Source organism: Bos indicus, chromosome 14 (genome assembly GCF_029378745.1).
Source record: "Bos indicus isolate NIAB-ARS_2022 breed Sahiwal x Tharparkar chromosome 14, NIAB-ARS_B.indTharparkar_mat_pri_1.0, whole genome shotgun sequence".
Classification (NCBI taxonomy): domain Eukaryota; kingdom Metazoa; phylum Chordata; class Mammalia; order Artiodactyla; family Bovidae; genus Bos; species Bos indicus.
The window spans coordinates 23,574,749-23,597,858 of NC_091773.1; the positions used below are offsets into that span (position 1 = coordinate 23,574,749).

At 44.5% G+C, this 23,110-nt stretch overlaps 1 protein-coding gene across 4 annotated transcripts in view; it reads left to right on the top strand.

The window, feature by feature from the left end:
* LYN (LYN proto-oncogene, Src family tyrosine kinase) overlaps positions 1-15,342 on the top strand; it is a 109,235-nt gene extending 93,893 nt beyond the window's left edge. For all 4 annotated transcript variants that reach the window (XM_070802555.1, XM_070802556.1, XM_019973921.2 and 1 more), the window contains exons 11-13: positions 8,591-8,744; positions 10,650-10,781; positions 13,930-15,342. In XM_070802555.1, the coding sequence (XP_070658656.1) occupies positions 8,591-8,744; positions 10,650-10,781; positions 13,930-14,132 (489 nt within the window). In that variant the 3' untranslated portion in view covers positions 14,133-15,342. The remainder of the gene's footprint in view (positions 1-8,590; positions 8,745-10,649; positions 10,782-13,929) is intronic.
* Positions 15,343-23,110: the final 7,768 nt, after the last annotated feature.

Genomic DNA, 23,110 nt, shown 5'->3' on the forward strand with positions numbered 1-23,110 from the left:
ATTAATGTTAGGAATCATTCATCTCCATCTTGCATTGAGTGGTCTTGCATTCTCCTTTTCAGTCTCATCTGGACTCTCTCAGGTGATGCTATTCTTATCGCATTTCATAGAGTGGAAAAGTTGAGATTTTGAGAAGAAACTTGCCCTGTTTTGTATAAAACCCAAGATGACTTACTGTAAGTCTCTGACGCACAGTCACAACCATCTGACTATCTTCTGAGGCGTTGTTGGTCTACTTCCTGCTGATCCCTGGTTGTGTATTCACATCACAGCCAGGTCTATTTGAGGTTAGATTGAGGAGTGGCCTGGGGAGGAAGTGGTATGGGAGGAGCCCTGACCACTGCCCAGTTTGACGTGGTCCCCCCAGGTGTGCATGGGCGTCCCTGGCCAGGGTGCCACCACAAGCCGCAGAATGCACTGCGCAGTGCGGTGCGGTGGGTGTGGCCCAGTCTGCAGCATCCAGCAGACTCTCCGCCTTCTGTTCCTGCTTTCCCACGGCTGGAAGCTCCCCGTTTTATGTTTCAACTGTGATAAAATACACATAACGTAAAGTTTACCATTTCATCCATTATTAAACGCACAGTTCAGTGGCATCCGGTTTGCAGTGGCATTCCCACTGCTGTGTGGACATCACCGCCATCTATCTCCAGAACCCTTTTCATCCTGCCGAACTGACACTGTGCACCCATGAAACGCTACTCTGCTCCTCCCTTGCTCCGGCCCTCAGCAGCCATCACTCGCCTTTCTGTGAATGTGATCCTCTAAGTGCCTTGCATGAGTGGAATCGTTCAGTATTTGCCCTTCTTAATGATTTATGGCTTATTTACTTCTCTTAGCTTACTGTCCTCAGGGTTTATCCGGGTCGTAGTCTGTGTTAGAATTCTGTTCCTTCTTATGGCTGAATCATACTCCATTGTTTGTATAGACTGCAATTTGTTTTGTTTTTTTTTTAATTTCGCCCACTGACGGACACTTGAGTTGTTTCTACCTTTTGGCTATCGTGAATAGTGCTCCTATGATCAGGGGTGCATCTGTCCAAGATTGTGCAAATGTTAACTATCTACTTTTGGTTCTTTGGGCTTTATACCCAGTAGTGGAATTGATGGATTGTGCAGTAATCCTATGTTGAATTTTTTGAAGAACACTCATTCTGGTTTCTACAGTGGCTGTACCATTCTACATTCCCATCAGCAATAGCTAATTTCTCTACTTTCTCAACACTGTTTATTTTCTTTTTGTTGTTGTTTGACTGTTTTTATAACAACTGTCCTAATGGATATGAGCTGGTCCAGTAAATTTTTGCAGGAAAAAGTCTATGAGAATTAGTTGACAAATGGCTCTTTCTTTTCTGCTAATGACGATAAATCTCTTTGATGGAAACTTACTGCTTTAAGTATGATTATTTTGTGATGCTGTCTGTGTGGAAATTGTGTCTTCCTGAGGCTTTGTGGGTCCTTGCATGCTTTTGGATTGATTTTTTTTTTTAATTTGGCTAAACTGGGTCTTCACTGTGGCATAAAGAATTCTCCAGCTACAATGCACGGGCTGTCTAGTTGCCCCGTAGCATGTGTGATATTAGTTCCCCAACCAGGGATCAAACCCCTATCTCCTGCATTGGAAAACAAATTCTTAACCACTGGATCACCAGGGAAGTCCCTGAACCGATTAAATTTTGATCTATCAGAGAACCTCACCAGCCCTAAGTTTGTATGTGTCAAACTCTGCCCTCATCTTTCAGCTATGAAGATATTACAGACTGCTCACTTTAGTGTGGCCATTTGTTACATGATCTAGTTATTATTTCTCCTTTCTCTCCTTTCCCCTGATGTCAACTTGCAAGCATTCTACAGTTTGTAGCCCTTTTAAAAGGAAAAAGCTAGTACAGATACATAATTAAGGGCACAGGGGGTAGGACCAGCCAGCTTTGGATTCAAATCCAAGTCTGTCTAGGGGAAAAAATCTCACTTCTCCAAGACTCAGCTTTACTAGGAATGTTGGCTACTTCCCAGGCTTATTTTAGGGATTATAAATGCCTGGTGAGGTGCCTGGGCAGAGTGAGCAGCCAATACATGGTGGCTGTCATCATTACCGCCCCTCTTGTCATCATCACCGTCACTGTCCCCACCGTCCTCGTCATCATCTCCGTTGTCATCACCATCAGCATCAAAGCCATGGTTTCCATTATTTCTTAGAAGTTTTGCTGGAAAAAGAGGAATAAAGAAGAATGTTTTTAATAACCCAATAAAGCTAAAACATAATTTCTAAGAAATGTGATGCTCCAACATAGCAAGGAATGAGCTCTCTAAGCCATCCCTTCCTTCATCCAAATTATGGACTAAAGAGTGCAGGGATCCAGTATGGAGGCTCAGTGAATATTGATAGAAAAGTACATCTATAGGAAGTATCACCTGCCACAAAGTAAATGCTGTACCATTTGGAGTGCCAAGGAAATGTGTTCTTACTTAAACTTTCTTTTTAAAGACTGTTTTCTCTGCATTTTATTTTCCTTTTGTCATGAAATGGTCTTTTCAGATCCATTTAGGATTAACCCCAGGGTGATGGAGAGAACCCTTCAGATAGGCTTGAGAGGCTTTTACCCTTTGCTTCGGTTTCAGCTTATTAATATTAACACTATTATTATTTTGTAATCTCCCTAGGGTTTTTGCAAGTGATTAATTATTTGAATTCTATTTTTCCCAAGTGTAGGAAGAAAGTACGTATCTAGAGAGTAAGGCAAACAATGCCTCATGGGACAGGTGCCACGACATGCCGCAAGAAAACCAAAGTTCAGTCTTTCCTGCTTTCTGGCAGGTTTTTGCTCTTTCTCTCTCACTGCTCATCTAAGTGACAAATGTTTTCCAACTGGCCAATTCGAAGACAGGCTGGGTTTTCAGTTCCAGTTTTCTTTCGGGCTGGAATTTCCTGGGGCAGATTTTAGCTTTGCTCGAGAAATCACAGCAAGTCCGTCAATTAGGTTCCTTTATTCCATCCGCTCTGTCTCATGTGGGCTCTGCTCATTAAAATTTTACAAATTACTCATTGAGCAAGATAGCCTGTTACTCGCCCGTTTCTCAGAACAGCGGCTTCCCGGTATGTGGGGTCAGAGCCTCCTCTCTGGTCCTGTCTGGGAAGCTGCTTGGCAGTCGCCCAATGGTCACACTTTGTCTTCTCACAGCATGTTGAAAGGCCTCCCTGGAGAACAGCCAGAGGCTGGGGGTCTGCTTATTTAGCCCCATGATGAGATTGGGGCTTCCCTCATGGTTCAGTGGTGCAGAATCTGCCTGCAATGCAGGAGCCCCAGGTTCGAGCCCCAGGTCAGGAAGATCCCCTGGAGCAGGGAATGGCTACCCGCTGCAGTAGTCTTGCCTGGAGAATCCCATGGACAGAGGAACCTGACAGGCTACAGTCCATTTGGTCTCAAAGAGTTGGACATGACTGAAGCAACTGAGCATGCACGCATGCAAGATGAGATTGACCTCTAACTCAGGAAGCATCATTTTTAATGTCTTCTCAGTGCCTAGAACTTTTACTGGGTACCAGATGCCTGGGAAATGTTGCCAGAAGCTGCTGGGTTACTGCTCAGGTGGGGGTCCCAGTGGTTCACTCCCAAGTGGTTCCTCCCTGTCTTCTTGGGATAGTTTACAGGCACACACACACACACACACACCTGCACACAGAAACATTAAAGAGAGAAAATGTCACCATATATTTCCATTGATGGTAGAAAAAGAGGAACTAGACATGTATGCCTGCCACGCTATTTGACCTCAGGAAATGGCCAGCCCATGTGACCGTCAATCAAGGTAGCTTTAAACCAAGAGTCCAGACACATCACCAACCTTGTCTCCTTGTATGATTATTCTCATTTTAAGTCATAGGGGAGGTTTTTACTTCAAATTTCCACTTGCTTCACACACAGACTCTCTAGTACAGAGTTGGAAATTAGCCCATGGAGAAAGAGACATTTTTAGTTCTTCTTTAGTGTTGGCAGGTGGTTCAGAAAGTCAAGGTTTTCTCATGTTTGCGCATCACTGAGCCTGATGCTGGCGTGATGCCGACGTGGCTCAAGAGGTAGAGAATCCCCTCCGACTATTTAAAGCTGAGAGGTTAAATCAGTTTTCTAAGCCCTGTCAATAACGGCCTGACCCCAGAACCTTGATGTGCAGGAAGAGGTTCCAGTTTCCCTGCCTCTGAGCTGTGAGCCTAGTGTTCTCCCTAAGTTACAAAAGAAACAGAAGCTCAGGACACATGTTCTGTGCTGCCCACCATCTGGGCCATCAGCCCCCGTTTGGCACCCTCGCCTCTCTGCCTGGGCTCCTTCCTGCCGGCTGTGGTCATCTTGCTCCTTATTTCTCCTCAGTTGAGTTGTGTGGGGACCTCCTTTCCCCAGCCTTAGGAGGACTATCGTCCATCCATTCATGAGGCTGAGACTGAGATTTCATGCCAGTCTGTCTAGCACTTCAAATCCTAAGACAGCTGAAGTTAAAAGCACTGGATCTAATGCAATGCTTCTTCAAGTTCACTGTGCAGACAAAGAGCTTATTAAAATCTGGGTTCTTACTGAATAAATCAGGATCAGAGTCAAGCTCCTGGGAAGCGACAAGGGCCAAGGCAGTTCTGCACCTGGGCTGCCCATCACAACCAGCCAGGGAGGCCTCACTCTTAGGGATGCAGGTTTAGGTGGTTTAGGGTGAGAACTGGGTTAACATAAGAGGCCCAGGGACACAGCCAGCGAGAGAGTTAAGAAATATGGTCATAAGGGTTAAAACTGAATTTAACTGCTAAATGAGCAGAAGGGAAATTGAAGTCACTTCCAAACCATTGTGCTAACCTGTGGCATGACTCTAGGAAAATAATTTCCTTTCAGCCTTGTCGAATTTTCCAAAAGGAAAGATAGTTATTGCTTTTTTTCACAATATATAGGACTACTTGAATGAAAGAATATTTTCCTGCTTAATTTTAGCCTGGTTATTTTCATTCTGACAGAGTGTTAACCTCATCCAAGCCAAGAATATATCATCATCCATCTTATTTGCCACTTTTGAGTCATAGGGAAAAATGGACTTTATACCTTCTTTGCTTAATTTAGCTTCTAGACCGAGAATTCAAAATGGGGCAAGATTGCCCCCATGGGACTCAGAATTTGTTCATGGGGGAGGAGGAAAGCTTAGATATTTCTGTGGCCCTCCACAGCTCAGACCTACTGGACAAAATCCTATTTCTTGGTATTTTGTTGTTGTTGTTCAGTTACTAAATCATGTCCAACTCTTTGCGACCCCATGAACTGCAGCATGCCAGGCTCCTCTGTCCTCCACTATCTCCCAGAGTTTGCTCAAACTTATGTCCATTGAGTCAGTGATACCATCCAACCATCTTATCCTCTGCCACTCCATTCTCCTCTTGCCCTCCAATTTTTCTCCTTAGAGGGTGATAATGAAAAAAGGCTGAGAAGCACTGTTCCAGACAAAGACAACCCATGCATGTCCAAGCTTGTATGTCCTTCCTGAACTCTGCCTGGGGAGGGTTTGTGATAGCATTTCTGAGCTGTGAAATTTGGGCTTATCAACAATGAATTCTAAGATGAAACGTCAAAAGCATTCTTTTCTCTTCTCAGCAGAATAGTTTCCTCTTGATGAAAAATTTGAGTTCCAGAAGCATCTAATTGTGAGCTCTCTTGCTGATGGGACATTCTGGGATGTGACCTGGAGGTCAGCCCTCCTGGGTGTCAGTCCTGGCTCTCTCCCTCCCTCTGTGACTTTCAGGAGGTTCCTGTGCCTCTTTAAGTCTCATTCGCATGTGTATAATGAAAATAAAACTTTCCTGATAGATTGTTTTCAGATGAAATGTGAAGTAGGTTTAATGAAGGTAAAACAGTGTCTGGTGCATAAAAAGCGCCCCTTTAGTGCTGGGAGAAGTGATGGTTATTACCATCTCTCTATATATCTATCTATTTACCTGTCAGTCAGCCACCTTATTATCATCATCATCATTTATGTAAAATACCTCTGGGTGCAAAGGCATCTTCCTGAATCAGATTCTGTCCTCATCAGACCTGAGCAACTCCACCTAACTCCTTCACAGTTCACCTTTCCCAAGCTGGTGGGATTAACAGATACATGCTGTGTGCATGCATCCATGCATATTAAGTCACTTCAGTCGTGTCTGACTCTTCACGACCTTATGGACTATAGCCCACCAGGCTCCTCTGTCCATAGGATTCTCCAGGCAAGAATACTGGAGTGGGTTGCCATGCTCTCCTCCAGGGAATCTTCCCAAACCAGGGATCAAACCTGAGTCTCCCCATTTCCTGCATTGCAGGCAGATTTTGTACCCACTGAGCACCTGGGAAGCCCCACATCCATGCTACTATATATAAAATAGATAAACACCAAGGACCTGCTGTAGAGTGCAGGAAACTATATTCAATATCTTGTAATTACCTACAATGGTAAGAATCTGAAAAAGAATACACATGTATTGAGTTGGCCAAAAAGTTCATTCAATTTTTCCATAAGGTCTTATGACAAACCGGAATGAATTTTTTGGCCAATCCAATATACAGGTATAACTGAGTCACTTTGCGGTAAGTTACGACTGGAACTTTGTAAATGAACTATAATTTAATTAAAAAGAAAGTGGAGGGTGAGCACCATCCCCCGCTCCTTGGGGCCCGGAGGATGGCTGAGCCTGGGGGTGATGTATTTATGCAACAGCTCTTTCTTCCATGCTGACAGCTGCTAGACTAAGTGGCCCAGAGGAGGTAGAACATATTCACGCAAGGAAAGTTGATCCTGGATCCCATTAGCCAGAGTGGTCTCTGATTTCTTCCTGGTGTTGCGAAATAGAGAAATAGAGCTGGTTTTACTTTAGTCAAAGTAAATACAACAACCAAACAAAAAACAAAGATTAAGGTTTAAAAGAAAGAAAGAAACCCAGAAAGACCAATGCATACAGACCAGGGAAATAGTACATTTTATATAAAAAGAGAATTGTAGTCTTTTGTGACCTCAGAACAAGTCCTATCCAAAAGCTTTTGTTATGCTCTCATATCCATTGTTTATTCCACTTGGCGAATGCTATTGTTTCGAATCTTCATCTCAGTGAGCGCTGTTATTATTATTTGCAATATGAGCTCCTTAACAAACCCTGAGATGAAAAAGAAAGCCAGAATAAGTGGGACTTGCTGCAAGTCTGTTGTTATTTCAGAGAATCATGTTTTTTAAAAATGCATTCAGGTTTGTGTAAATGCAGAACTCGGTGAGTGTGTAAGAAGAGCCTTACCAACAAGTTCCCAGGTTGCTTTTCATGAATTGAGCATTCAGATCCGTCACCGAGAATGAGAGAAACATGAGTCCTTGGTGCACCAGGTTAGAGATTCAGCCTGTGTCCCCTGGGCTCCTCGGAGTGGTGGGTCACATTCTGGAGACGTGTCTGGCGAGTGTCCCTGATGGAGTGTCCAGCTTGCTTTGGAATCACAGCAAACCTCGGCTCTTCCTGGTTCCCTGTCCAGTCTTTGGAGTCTATAGTCCCAGTCTGTAGTCATTGGAGTCAGGAGAAGCATTGCATGTAGTAAGGAGCTAAGCCTTTGCTGAGCCGCAGCACCTGGCTGAACTGGCCTTTGATGAATGATAAGGAGGATGCTGTTGAGGATGGAGTTAGGAAGGAGTCAGGTCCGCCACCCTGAGCTGCCTGGAATTCAAGGTAGAATTTGCAGAATACACTCATTCCTGTGTGAAGTAATCCTAATTAGTTTTCCCTCTAACTGCTCACCAGACACAGCTCCTTGGTCCTTCCCTTCCTCCCTTCCTTCATTCATCCCTCTCTCTTTCCTTCCTCTCCCACCCTCCATCCCTCCCTTACTCCCTTCCTTTCTTACTTCTTGATTCTTAATAATTTGGTAATGTTTTCCTAAATAACCCTATTTTGATTCCTTAACCCGATTTTCCAGTAATTGCTGTGTAGTGGTTTCACCTCCCCTGTTTTATCTTCGGCTCATTGCTTCTCTCCTGCCATCCGTCAGCTTTGTGTCTGGGTGACTCTTTCTGCTCATCCTGGAGGGACTGTGCAGAGACAGCTTGGAGCCTGGGTCCTGTGGGCAGTCGACTAACTGTACAGCAGGGATGTGGTGACAGGGACACCAGTAAATCCAGCTCTGTTTCTCTATTTCACAACAGCAGGAAGAAATCAGAGACTACTCTGGCTAATGGAATCTAGAATCAACTTTTCTTGCATGAATATGTGGTGACAGGTACAGCCTGCTCTTGGGTCTGTTAGCACATCACTCCCCCGGCTCTGTTTTCACTTCTGAAAAGCTGGGACAATGACGTACTTGTATCTACAGAGTCTTCAAAAGGACCTCCACACATTCAGAAAGGTTGAGACAACTTAAATAATCATGTTGAGACTGATTTTCATCATTGGAGATTTGGAGGAGCAGTTATTTTAGAGAGGACTCAAGGGGGCGATTGTAATTTACCCTTTGTTTGAAAAACTTGAACCATCAAAATATCTACAAGAACTCAAAAGCTTTCTGATTTTCCTCTCTGGGCCTAAGTAGAACGTCTAAAGGAAAGCCTTGTTCTGTTTCCAGATCGCCGAGGGAATGGCGTACATCGAGAGGAAAAACTACATCCACAGAGACCTACGAGCCGCTAATGTGTTAGTCTCTGAGTCTCTCATGTGCAAAATCGCAGACTTTGGTCTTGCTCGAGTGATTGAAGATAACGAGTACACAGCCAGAGAAGGTATGTTCCCAGAGCCATCTTTAGGTGTTTGGTTATTGTTTAGTTTTGTTTTGTTTTTGCCTATTTTTAACAAAGCGATTACAATAGGCATCAAAAAAAAAAAAGAATTCATTTGGTACAATATTCAATATGTACCATAGTTGCAGTTTGTGGTATATCTAATTGTTTTCTTTTTAAAAAATTACTCTTTCGATTATCTCTGTATGATACTTTTATAAAATTTTAAAATGCTGTCATTTGTATTTCAATTAAGTGAGGCAAAACAAGAAGAGGCTTGGCAGAATCGTAATTCTTTGTTCATATTACATGTCAGAGCTTTTCACCCAATGAGGTACACTTTGCTTCACTGTAGAAAGAATATTTGTAACAATAATTCTATACTATACTATTTAAGGCTGTATTCTGGCCTTTTAACTGTTGGGTTGCCCAAAAATTTCATTCAGATTTCTCCATTGCATCTTGTGGAAAAACCCGAACGAACCTTCTGGCCAACCCAATACAAATTAAAACATGGAAATTATCACACACACACAGAAGTAAATGTAACACTACAAAAACACACTCCTGTATTTCCCCACATTCCATATTATACGTGGAAACAAAAGAACACCCAGAGCAGCGTAAATCCCCGAGTCCCTGGCCTGGCGCTCCGAGGCCGGCCCTCCTGGTGGAGACTGTTCTGTGTTGCTTGTGATCTGAGGACTCCGACAGTCTCATTCCTGAAAGTTCAGAGAGTAGTTTTGGGGATTTTTTTGCAGTGCTTTCTCTTCTGAAAGAGTCAAGCACTTCCTTGACATTCCTAAGACTTGTTCAAGATCAATTTAACAACATGTGTGTTATTTCTGGAAGGTGCCCACAGAATTCATAGATGTGACAAACAGACTGAAAACATTGCTTTGATTTGTGAAACATCTCTTGCATTTGTCACGCTTCAGGTGGTTCTCCCGCCTCAAGTTTCGGTATTCTTTGGTGGATTATAATTTATCTTTGGCCTTAATCACCTTCAGCAAAATGGCGGGTCAAGGAAAACAGTTTGAGGAGAAGTGGGTAAAAGGAAAAGACCCTAATGCTGAGAAAGACTGAGTGCAGGAGGAGAAGGGAGTGACAGAGGAGGAGATGGTGAGATGGCATCACCGACTCAATGGACATGAGTTTGAGCAAACTCTGGGAGGTAGTGAAGGACAGGAAGCCTGGTGTGCTGCCGTCCATGGGTCACAGATAGCCAGACACAACTGAGCAACTGAACAGCAGCAGCGATCTAAAAGGTAGTGAGCTTTTCAGTGAGGCAGCTGCTGTTCTAAGTGCTTTTCATGCTATCTCATTTATCTCTACAATAACCCTATATGATAAGTAGTATATTGCTTCCATCTTGTATATGAGGAAAAAGGAGAGGCTCAGAAGCTTCTGAAGCCACATAGTAAGTGGGAGAGCCAGGATTCAGACCCAGGAGATCAATTTATTACATTGGTTTTGTAGAATTTGACAAGCCTCTGTGTGTGTGTGTGTGCTCAGTAGCTTCAGTCATGTCTGACTCTTTGTGACCCCATGGACTGTAGCCCATGGGGTCACAAAGAGTGACCCATGGACTACATGGACTGTAGCTAGGCTCCTCATCCATGGGATTTCCCAGGCAAGAATATTGGAGTGGGTTGCCATTTCCTTCTCCAGGGGATCTTTTTGACCCAGGGATTGAACCTGGGTCTCCTGCATTGACAGGCGGGTTCTTTATCACTGAGCCAACGGGTTCTTTATCACTGAGCCACCTGGGATATGCATGTGTTACCCACTCAAAATTAATCATCAAAACTTTCCCCCTCAAAGAAGGAAAGTGTGAGAGTCACACGCCTGTGACTTTTTTGTTTCAGCTCAGAGACCCAAGTAAAGCCCTTGTGTCTTCTCCCCTAGGTGCTAAGTTCCCCATTAAGTGGACAGCTCCAGAAGCAATCAACTTCGGATGTTTCACCATCAAGTCTGACGTGTGGTCCTTTGGAATTCTCCTGTACGAAATTGTCACCTATGGGAAAATTCCCTACCCAGGTACTGCTTACTTACCTATTTCCATTTGCGGGATATATATGAGAAAAAAGCCAGGTGGTATGAGACATAAATGATGAACAAATATCCAGAGGAAAGACAAGGGTGTGAGAACTTTGTCTTTAGTGGAAGGTGTTGTAAAATATGCTTAGACACTTCTCCGCCTTCTTGTCTGCGTGCGTATCTTTCGCTCCACTAATGAATTCCACCACTAACAGCCTAGAATGTGCCTGGCGTGGTCACAGATATTGCTGAAGCAACAGGGTTGGAGGACAAGACACAGGGCTCCTCCCAAGCCTCACACTGGATGGTGGAGGAAATGGACATAGAAATGATGCTGTATGATTCTTTCTTGGTCAGTTCTGAAACAAAGATTTGTATAATGTACTTTGGAGTCTTTGCCACTTCAAGAGACAACCACCTCTGTCTGCAAACAAATGATTCTTCAGATCCTCAACTTACTGGCTGTGGGGACGTCATTCAGTATTTCCAGATTCCTAACATCTTCCCAGCCAGATTCTGCCAGCCCTCCTTTTTCCAGGAACATGGAAGCAGAGGGACTTTTCCCCAAAGCCTTCTCTTTCTTGTTAATGGGCTTTTCACAAAATCAATGGATATGGCCAGTTTAAAAGTAAATCTTTAAATCGTTCCCTCATTCAAAAATCTGAGGGTGCTAAGCATTCCCAAGGTGCCGGATGGAGCAGTCCCAGCTCCTCCCTTGAGAGCTAATAGTTGAGTATTGATTACAATCATTTATAATAATCACTGATAATAAGGACCGTATGTAGGATGGGAAGTATGCTGTTGGGGGAGGGTGTGATGGTTTAGGGATTGGGTTGGGGGGATGGGTCGCAGGTTCTAAAAGCAGCAGGGACTCAGTGACTTGACAGAGAGCCCCAGGGGCTGTCCGGGGCTGGGTGTCCCGTGGGGGAAACAGCCAGAGCACAGGGTCCCGAGCAGGGGCAGGAGGTGTTGGGATGACGTGGAGCGGCTGTGAGCCTCAGAGGCTGCCCAGGGGCTTCACCTCTGACTTTGCAAGAGACGGGAGACTTTGGGGCAGAGCGGTGATGTGGCCTCCAGGCTCCTAGTCACCTTTGCTGCTGTTGGGCCTGGAGGGCTGGTAGGAGGGGGAGGCCTTTGGGTGGGGCCTACACAGTGGGCTGACGGTCCCGTGAAACCCTCCGGTGCCAGATTTCCTGTTCTGACGGCTGCTCTGCTCTAGACACCGCAAAATGGGGACGGTATTTCTGAATCAGCCCAGATATCTATCTATAATCTACAACCTATAGAGAAAGATTATATACTTTGCCTATATATGACACCTGATCAATAAACATACAACCTCACAAGTATTGTGTGGTAGGTACTGCACGCTCCACAGCGATGTGTGGACGAGGCTCTGGGGCTCGGAGAAGGAGACTCTGGCCCAGAGCCGCATCACTGGCTCCTACGGAACCCTGGCCACCTCGCCCTGACCTGCTGGACTTCCCACCATCATTCATCTCCGGAACGTCTTCATCTTCCCAAATTGATACTGTACCCATTAGACGCTAACTCGCCGACCCGCCTGCCCCCCTCCAGCCCCTTGTTGTTGATGTTGTTGTTTATTCACTCATTCGTGTCCAACTCTTTGCAACCCCATGGACTGTAGCCCGCCAGGCTCCTCTGTCCATGGGTACTCCAGGCAAAAATACTGGAGTGGGTTCCCATTCCCTTCTCCAGGGGATCTTCCCGACCAAGGCATCAAACCCAGGTCTCCTATATTGCAGGTGGATTCTTCACCACTGAGCCACCAGGGGAGCCTACTAAAATGGCTGAATGAGCATGTTTTATTATCCCGTTTTAATGATGGAGAAAAATATTATTAAAATGACCTTTTTTTCCCCCTTAAAGTTCTTCTCAGTGTCAAAGACGGACAGTTCAGTGTCTGAGCTAACCTGAGACAAGTGATTATAGTAAAAGCCATCCTCCACAGTCAGCAATCCTGCAGAGCCCGGCAGGAATAGTGGGTGCCCTGGGCTTCCCAGGTGGAGCTAGTGGTAAAGAACCCATCTGCCAATGCAGGAGATGTTTAAGAGACACGGGATGGATCCCTAAGTCAGGAAGACCCCATGGAGAAGGAAATGGCAACCCACTCCAGTATTCTGGAGAATCCCACAGACAGAGGAGCCTGGCGGGCTGCAGTCCATGGAGTCGCAAAGAGTCAGACACTGAAGTGACACAGCAGGCAGGGGGTTCCCTCGCTGGAGCCCACCGAGCTCTGCCTCTTGTCCTGAGGATGATTTGAGGAGTGGGAATGAAACAGTTGGTCTAGCTCACTTAAGGACCCTGACTTCTTTAAGTAAACTTGCAATGAAAAGCTGATTTTGAAAAAGTATTGGGAGATAATGGGTGAGAAAATGATTTTTTTTTTTTTAATTACTGGTAGAAGCTGGGGGAAAAAAAATAGTGCAAAAGAAAGTGAGATGAAATGTTAGAATCGGGTGTTTATTCACAAGATCTGTCAGGTCCAATGTCCTTTTGTCGTTGAAGAGAACTCGCTCTGCCTTCCGCTTATCATGTTCACCGATTTTTACTTTGGCAGCTGAATGCTGCCTAGATCCTCTTTGTACTAACCTCCTTTATATGATTACATTGCTTACAGAAATGTCCGTAGCCCCTCTGCCAGTTTTGAGAACTTCTGTAACAAAATACCACAAACTGAATCACTCATACAACAGAAATGTATTTTCTCACAGTTCCTCAGGCCGGGAGTCCAAGATCAAGGTGTTGACAGGATTGCTTTCTCCAAGGCTCATCCTTGGCTCTTGAGACAACATCTCCATTTGTCTTCTCTCTGGCTTTCTCCTGCATCTCCATGTTCTAATCTCCTCTTCTTATAAAGACACCAGTCAGATGGGGCTTAGGCCCACCCTAAAGGCTTGGTCACCTCTTTAGAGGGCTTATGTCTAAACGCAGTCCCATTCTGAGGTCCTTGGGGCTAGGTCTTCAGTATAGGAATTTCCAGGATAGCGGGGACTGTGGGAACACAGTTTAGCCCACCCCATCCTCGGACACTTACTCCAACCAGGGATGAAGGAGGTGGGTACCACTGCATCGCATGACCCTCAGTCAGGCTTCTAAACAGTACCTGTGGGTTTTTCGCCTCCAGGGAGAACTAACGCGGACGTGATGACCGCCCTGTCGCAGGGCTACAGGATGCCCCGCATGGAGAACTGCCCAGATGAGCTCTACGACATCATGAAGATGTGCTGGAAGGAAAAGGCAGAGGAGAGGCCAACATTTGACTACCTACAAAGCGTGCTGGACGACTTCTACACGGCCACCGAGGGCCAGTACCAGCAGCAGCCTTAGTGCTGGGGACTCAAGCCACGCACGGGACCGCCGCCTCCCTCCAAAGGGAAAAACAACAATCCCCGGTCACTAGTTATTTCCTGGGCTGGCTTCCCCGGCTCTCCTTGCTTCCTTCACACAAGGCTAAAACTCAGGAAGGACTTCTTCCATGGGAAAGGATTCTCCTCTCAAGGGCAATATGCCCACCAGCCTGCACCCAGTGGGCACACTGGCTCTGCGAGTCCAACACCTGGACATGGATTTCTGAGAAGAAAACACCTATCCCACCAAAGTGCACCCACATCGGCCTCTTGTTTACAAGGGGGCATGTGACTCAGAGGTTCGGAGGCCATTTCAGTGAGTCGCAGACAGGAGCACAACAGAAATAACCAGATGTCTCCATTGCACTTCCTTGTATGTTCTCTATGCTTGAGCTTATTTGTTAAAAAAAAAAAATCTACTAATCCAACCTGTTAGATTTGCAGGTGAAGTCAGATGCTTCCATGTCCTTCCCAGATTTCTGTGACCTCCCACCCCATGAAATCTGGACTGGAGATCACTTCCTTCCACGGAGATCACTCAGAACCCCACCTGGGCAGAGGAATCTCTTTCCTTGAAAGTGTCATCAGCAAGCAGGCAGGGCCACCGTGTTAAGCCATGCGGATTCCCCAACCACCCAGGTTTGCCCAGCTCCCCTGGAAGGGAGCTTCAGGAACTGCTCTGCCAATAGAAGGAATGTTGTTTTTAAAGTCCAGCTTTTCAATTCCACAATTTCCTCTATCCAGACTTCTTTGGACCTTGTAGTTTGGACGAACAAGATGATTCTAATCTCTGCGGAACCTTCTAGGGCCTTACAAAACATCAGAGCTTTCTTTATTGCTTCAAATGATTCTGAACATTATTTTATTGATCAAGTATTCATTTTAGTTGTACTCTAGAAAGTAAAAATGCCGTATTCGGGGGCTATTTTTGTGATTCAGCAATCTTTTCTAAATTGTGTGTGGTCTGTGTGAGTCTATTTATATGAGGCTATGCGGGAAACTAAATGAGTGAGGAGGCTTTTCTGAGTCACTGGAGCAATTAGATAGAGGTTTTGTTTGTTAAATTTTTCTACTGTAGCTTGAATGGAAAACGCTATGTCATATCACATTTCACCTATGCTGTTTGTGTATATACCTAATATTTCTATTTTTGATCTTATTTTAATACACCTGGGCCCGTAACATCTCAAGTTTTCCACTGGTGTTTAACATTTCCAAGTGTCGTCAATACAAGAATGGGTACCAGTTGGTGGGGGAGTGGGGGTTGGGAGGTGATTCCATTGGTTACATCGATTGAAAAATGTGTACAAGTTCTGCCTCCATCCTTTGAGTGTTTTCAGATTGGAGAACCGAGGAGTTGGTGGCCTAGACACCCATCATCCCTGTCGGGGGGCCCAACAGGATTTGTTTTCAAACAGGCTTAGTAAAGTATATGCGTGCGTGCTCAGTAGCTCAGTCCTATCTGACTCTTTGCGACCACATGGACTACAGCTCACCAGGCTCCTCTGTCCATGGGGTTCTCCAGGCAAGAATACTGGACTGGGTTGCTGTTTCCTCCTGCAGGGTATCTTCCCAACCCAGGGATCAAACCCGCGTCTCCTGTATCTCCTGCACTGGCAGGTGGATTCTTTACCACTGAGCCAGCAGGGAAACCGGGCTTATCTATCAAGCACCATTACAATTTCACTTTGTATGTGTTGCCTAGGTGTTGGGTGCCTGGAGAAAAGGATGAAATATTCTGCTTTCCCCTAAATTTTAACTTCCTTTCCCATATAATGTTTTTTAAAGGTCCATTGTAAAGTATTCTAAAATTCTCAACTCCCAAGAGCCACCTTCACAAAGGTGAACTATTATCACCATCTAATGTCTGCACAGCTGGTGACGTGACGCACCACGCTGCATTTTTTGACATACACACACCTGTTCACACTCCATTTCAGAAGCTCACACATGACCCAGCATCAAGAGAGAGTATAAGGAAGCCCCAAAGCAAAACAACATCTCTAGGAAATGACTAAATTCACCGTCACCTTGTTTTTCTCCATTCTGCTTCCTCTGGCAGTTTTACATTCAACTGTCCCCCCACCGTTCACCCCACCCCCAGCTCAAGTCTGAATTCCTTTGCCTTCAGCATCTCTGCTGTCACCTGGGCTTCCTCCCTTGTTCTCAACCTGTGTCCAACTCGGTGGTGCTCAGCAGACAACACACAGTTAGGGTTCCTGACTGGCAGATCCAGGGGCTGGGCAGGTGCTTGTTTAATCTCGGGGTCCACAGAGACGTGCAGGCCAGTTACATCTTCATGTTCCAGGTCATTATTGAGAATTTGAAAAACAGAATGCCTATTCCACTTCCACCCCCAAGATCCTGACTCTTGTTCTGCACTGGGTGAGGGAGATACAGGGGTGTCAGTGAACCTAAAAGCTTCCCAGGACTATAAGGTGGGTAAATGCATGCCCAGGTTCAAGAGCAGCCCCAGCTTTGACCTGTACTGCAAAGTGATCTGCTCAAAAGAAGACCTCTTTCCCCAGACGGCTTGCCTTCCCAAAGCTGGCTATAGGCGTAGAGGAGGAAGAAGGAGGAGGAAGTGTGGATTTTTCCTTTCTTACGAACAGGAAGCTCGCTGAACCTAAAGTAGAGCTCGTAGCCCTGACATGTGTCCCTGGGAGGAGGGGACACTTGGCGCCTCCATAGACCCTCCAGAAGGCTTCTCGGGGTGCTGTCGGAATCCCACCAGTAAAGCATGTCTGGGTCTGCCTTTAGGGGACACAGTACACCACAGAAGGGTACACACTACACCCAGGAGCGTAGAAGAGGGTCGATTAGAGGAGGGGCCATATTTGTTTGCTTACACAACACGACAGATCAAGGACACTGAAGTTAAATGTGAGCTCATTTCTCATCTTGCCTGTGCTGAAGGCTTTCCTTTTGCTCAAACTATAGCCGAGGAAGTTGCAGCTAAAAGGAAGCAAAGCACCAGCATCTAATAAATTCAACTGAATTAAAACAATTGCTCATCCTATGGGTCAGCCCCTGACCTTTATGATTTTAAAGCCACTTTCCATGGCCATGCTTAATTCCCATCAGAACATCTCTCACACCACCCACCTTTTCCCCCATTCTGTATCTGCATTTCTACTTCTGCTGGTTGAATGAGATATCAGTTCTCTATCTCTACGCTTTGACTATGTGAAGTTTTCTGATGAACTGGGAGTGCCTTGCTCTTCTTCCTGATGGCAATAATGACTATAGATACACAAAGATACCCATACACCCACCATTCTCTCCATTCAGTGCTTTGGCACTTTAAAAAAAAGATCACCTTGAACTCACACAGTCACTCTGGAATACCTGGACGCTAGGATCGCTGATTCACAGCTGAGAAATCAACTGCATTCAGGGCCACAAAAGGAATAGAGTGGTTTCTGTTCATATTTTCTTGCAAAATAAAAGAAGTGAAATTCCTTTACAGTGGCATCTTCGTGACTCGGCTAGATGTTCTAAGCAGGCAAAGGAACTACTTACAATATGCACCACTTAAAGTCCAGACAGATGTGAGAAAAAAATTCTTCTAAAAATTTTAATTTGGGGAGAAAAGTCATGCAAGTATTTAACTCACCATTCACTCTTTTTAAAAAGACAACTTATGGAAACTACACTTTTGAATGAATTGCTTTGATAACATTTGTGTTCCATTTCATGACATTGATGTTGTATTAAACTGATGAAAATTTATCCCAGAAAGTCCTAATCTGAGAGATGTGTAAGAGGGAAGCCTTCCAGTTTAATTTCCTGTATTCTTATGAATCTAAATACTTGGAGTAGGAGCAAGCGCCAAAAATGTCACAGGTCCCCAAGATGGTCACCAAGTGATCTCGAATATTTCCCTTAAATCTGGAAATGATAGGGGCAGGCTTGGGCCTCCATCTCTAGGCCACTGATAAGATTTTCATATATAATCTGGATTGGTCATTGTGCCCTGTTAATACAGAACTTCTAGAATCAAAGGTGGCTTTATTTATAGCACTAAAAGTCAATACCATGTCACAAAACAAAACAATCCATGAATTTTTAAAATTACACTTTATGCTGGGGCTCAGATAAGTTCTTAAGCCCTCATCTGCTAACCTCAGGGTCAGATGTGTTTCTGATTTAAGGTTTGCTTTTTTTGTTTTTGTTTTTATTTGAAAGGCTAATACAATAAATTGGAGAAGGAAATGGCAACCCACTCCGGTTTTCTTGCCTGGAAAATCCCATGGATAGAGGAGCCTGGTTGGCTATTGTCCATGGGGTCGTAAAGAATTGGACACGATTTAGTCACTTCACTTAATACAATAAATATACTGAATATTTGGTGGATGTCTCTCGGTGAACACTGGAGAAGAAACCACTAAACAAATAAAACATTTCTGTAGGAAAAATACCTGAGTTCATAGGAAGTGGAGTGAATATAGCCTATACATAGCTTCAGATCAGGTTTTACCACCAAATGAGTTCTTTAAATATGCCTGGTTTGGGGTATTTTGGACTTCCGGGGCTAAGGCGATGGACCACAGAACTTGAAGAGTATGTGAGATCTTTTAGTGTTAGTGAAGTATCCAGTTCAAATTGACCAACATGGGGGTTGTGGTTACTCAAAACTTATTTAATGCGGCTATGTTGCAAGATGCAAAATATTTATGCATCTCTTTGAAACAACACGTGTGTGTATTAATTGCTCAGTCATGTCCAACCCTTTGTGGCCCCATGAACTGTAGCCCACCAGGCTCCTGTGTCCATGGAATTCTCAGGCAAGAATACTGGAGTTGGTTGCCGTTTCCTCTTCCAAGAGGTCTTCCCAACCCAGGGATCAAACCCCAGTCTCCTATATTGGCAGGTGGATTCTTTACTGTCTGAGCCACCAGGGAAGCCCTGAAGCAATATAGTCATTAAAATACTCTCTGATCAAATGCACTTCAGGGAGGCCTGGGACTTCGAAGTTCAAGTGGGAAGAAATGTCTAGTGGTTTTAGTGACCACAAAGATGCCAGTGATGTGGTTGCTGAAATAGATAATGGGCGCAGTAGCGGGCAAAGACCACAAACAAAAGGAGATGCTCTTTCACAAAAGACCACAAGGGGGCGTTCCGTTCAACTCTGTACACTGATGGTGAACTCCCAAATCTAACTGCCCTGGAAGTCACTCTGATGTGAGCAAGGGGATACAGGTGACAGATGTAAATTGCCCTTTCAAAGGATTTGAATTCTTCTTTGTAAGGCATTTTTTCCCCAAAGTGGATCATCACTCCTAATTTCTTGTCAATGTATTTAGTTTGAAAGAACGTTATCCCGTAGTTAATAGTGGTCATTCATTACAGTGCTTCACTGAACTCAGTCTCAGGTGGCCGGCTTTAAGGGGACAAGGGCAGTGATGATCATGCAAGTGCAGGGAAACGATTATAAGGTGGGGTAAAAAGGTGAAGAGGATCTTTCTGTGGAGAGGTGGTGGGACTGGTTACAAAGACAGGCCTGGACAAACAGCAAAAAGGCTTTGTAAAGAAGTGACCTTCAGGATTGGCTTAGAAGAGGGACAGGGTGCTGGCAGCGGATGAGAAGGCTGCAGGGGGTTTCAGAGAGAGGCTGAAGCGAGGGGGGAGGAGGGCACCAAAGGAAGTGGACATCAAAGGACAGAGCCCCCCAGACTGTAGAGTTGGGGCATGACTGTCAATCGTAAAGGCCTCAGAATTGCCTCTTCATCACAGATTCCTGGCCCACCCCTGAGTTTCTGGTTCTGGGACAGAGCATCATCTTCCCTTCTTGGAATCCCTCTCTGGGACCGCCCTTGGCTCCAAGAGAGGAGAAGGAGGTGACAGAGGACAAGATGGTTGGATGGCATCATTGACTCCATGGACATGAGCAAACTCCAGGAGGTAGTGAAGGACAGGGAAGCCTGGCGTGCTGCAGTCCATGGGGTCGCAAAGAGCTGGATATGACCGTGATGGAACAACAACCACAAAATCTCAAGCTGGGGAATCATGTCACAATAAAATACCAGCTATTCATTCATTTATTCAGTCAACAGGTAGTTGTGGATCACTTGCCATGTGCCAGGGACCGTGCCGGCTGCTGGCTGGTTGGAATGCACTTCGTTCTAAGGACACCCCGACACGAATGCCCCCCGCCACACACACACATCCACAGCCATTTGTCACTTAGCTCTCTGAACAATAGCTCCCCATCTGTCAATAGCTTTAAAAATATCCCAATCATATTCCAGAGAGCTGCTCAGTCTGTAATAGGAATTAAAGAAAAGGAGAGTGTGAAAAACGTAAAAATCAGATGAAAACCCTCAACTCCAGAGGATCAAATAAAAAATAAAGATTTTTGTTCTTATCAATCAATAGTATAACAAGGAAGTCCTCTGAGAAGAGAATTCACTTATACACAAATTTCTGGAACAAGAGCTGTGGATGAGAAAATAGGCCCCCTGCTCCCCAAGGACAAAGCTGAGACAAGATGAAGTGAAAACCTTGCGAGCTCCTCACGGGAGAATTGGGGATGAGTGGGGCAGTGAGGATTCCCTGCCAAACACATAGATGATGTGCGTGAGGTTTAACCTCTGAATGTGAAACCCCAGAAAGAAATTCCGTGTTATTATGCCACATAATACAAAACGAGGGCTGAACTCTCTCCTTGGAGAGAAAAATAATTTTAAAACAAAAAATGACAGAAATTCCATTTCATTCTTTTAATGCACAATCTCTGGTTAAATGTGTAAGAGTCTAGCCTCTGATGTTTTCTGTTTTCAGTCACCTTTGTTAACTTTAATGAATATTTTGGATAGCATGGTGGTGTGATTAAGCAGAGATCTTAGGGAAAAATACAAGTTCTCATTGTTCTGCCCACTTAGGAGAGCTCCTGAGGGATAAGGTGACTAATACCACCCAGGATGTGGAGTCATCTCCTCCTGTATTTTCTTGAACTACGTGGAATTAAGTCAGTTGCATAATTTCTCAGTAAAGGAGTTAAGAATTTGTGCTGAGAAGGGCAGCACCCAGCCTCTGAATTGGACATCATTTCTATGAAAAGCCTGTTTCTTACTAAGCAGCTCATTTTGCTTAGCTTCTTGGCTGTTGATCCCTGGCTTATTTGCGTAGTCTGAACAACATCTTCCCCTTCCTTTTCCTAGGCTGCCCTCATACAGCTTGCCCAATTTTGTAAAATCCAAACATGAATCAAGGGCTTCAAAAAATATGGCTGCTCTCCTGGGACCTAGCTCAACTCCTAGCAATGTTAAATACTTGAATAAGGAGAAGGTGCCTAAAGAACTTGTAAGCTCAAATGTACTCATTTCATCACTGTAATTCTAAAATGTTGAAACAGATAATTTTGAGAGATAATTTATTCAATTCCTATGTGTTAAAGGTCGTTCTGCATCCAGAATTACACACTGAAGATACTTTTGAGCCAATTCAACTCTAAAGGAAAGGTTAATTTGATGGAGGACATTTCAAGTAATATATATGTAATAACATGGGGAAAATATCCATGATGTATTGTTAAATAGAAATGATTAGGATATAAAATTATTTACAAAGAATGCATAAACCTGTTTTTTAAAGAGGAAATGTAAAAAAAAGTATGCAAAATAATAATGAAAAAAGAAACACTTTCAGAGAACACACGAATAGTAACAAAAATTGACAAAGTAACGAAGACTTTTTTTTTTTAATAAAGTAGACTGTTTCTTTTTCTTTCTACTTTCCTCTATCTTTTAGTTTTCATTATTAACATATTACTCCAGTAATGGAAAAGAGTCATGTTCACAGAATAATGGTGTGAAATCCCATTTGTAGACTGAACTGCTTAAAAAGAAAAAAATACATTGATGGAAGTATGTCAAAGGCACACAGAAGCCAACTGAAAGATCCCCCAAGGGCCAAAGCTGGAAAAATGTGACTAACAAAATAAATAAAGTAGTACTGAGTTATAACCCAGAGGGTAAAATAAATATTCATGGGTCTACACTGTTATAAATAAATAAACTAGTGAATAAGTGGAGGAGAAGAGAAATTTTTCCAATGCAGAAAAATTCCAGATGATTAATGTAATAGATACTTCACTTTCCAAGAGGTGAATCATCACACCCACCTCCTCAAGTTCTCACTGTGCAAAGTGACTTCCTTCCAAGGAGAAAAGTAGAGAAAAGGAGGGGACAGGTACCTTGATGGTGGGGAAACAGGAAGCCTGACAAGCACCCCTCAGCTGGGAGATGAAGGTCAATGTACACAGCGACTGGTCACATCGACAGTGTGAGTTGTGGACACTTACGAATCGAGAGAGTAGCACGGAAGAATATACATTACCATATATAAAATAGATAGCAAGTGGGAATTGGCTGTATGACACGGGGAGCAGCGCTCTGTGACAACCTAGAGGGGTGGGATGGGTTGGGAGGTGGGAAAGAGGTTCAAGAGGGAGGGGACATACGTATACCTGTGGCTGACTTATGCTGATGTATGGCAGAAATCAACACAATATTGTAAAGCAATTATCCTCCAATTAAAAATAAATTAATTTTTTAAATAGTGTGCACACTGGAAAAGGAAATGGCAACCCACTCCACTATTCTTGCCTGGGAAATCCCGTGGGCCTGGTGGGCTACAGTCCATGGGGTCTCAGAGTCGGACATGACTGAGCACAGGGTGCACCCCGACAGCAGGCGAGGAGGCAGCCTGGCACCTGTGTGGTCTTCCTCCCCTAAATCCATAACCCAGCCTGACCCGCAAAGGAGCACCAGACACTCACCCAGTCAGTGACCTGGCAACCATCGAGGCCATCATGAGGAGCTCGAGGAGACAGGGTGGCGACATGTCCAGCAGTCATCTGGAGGGGATCCTGGGGCAGGAAAAGCACATGAGGCAACAACTAAGGAAACTGGGTGAGGTCCAGACCTCAGCTAACAGTGAGCTAACATCACTTCA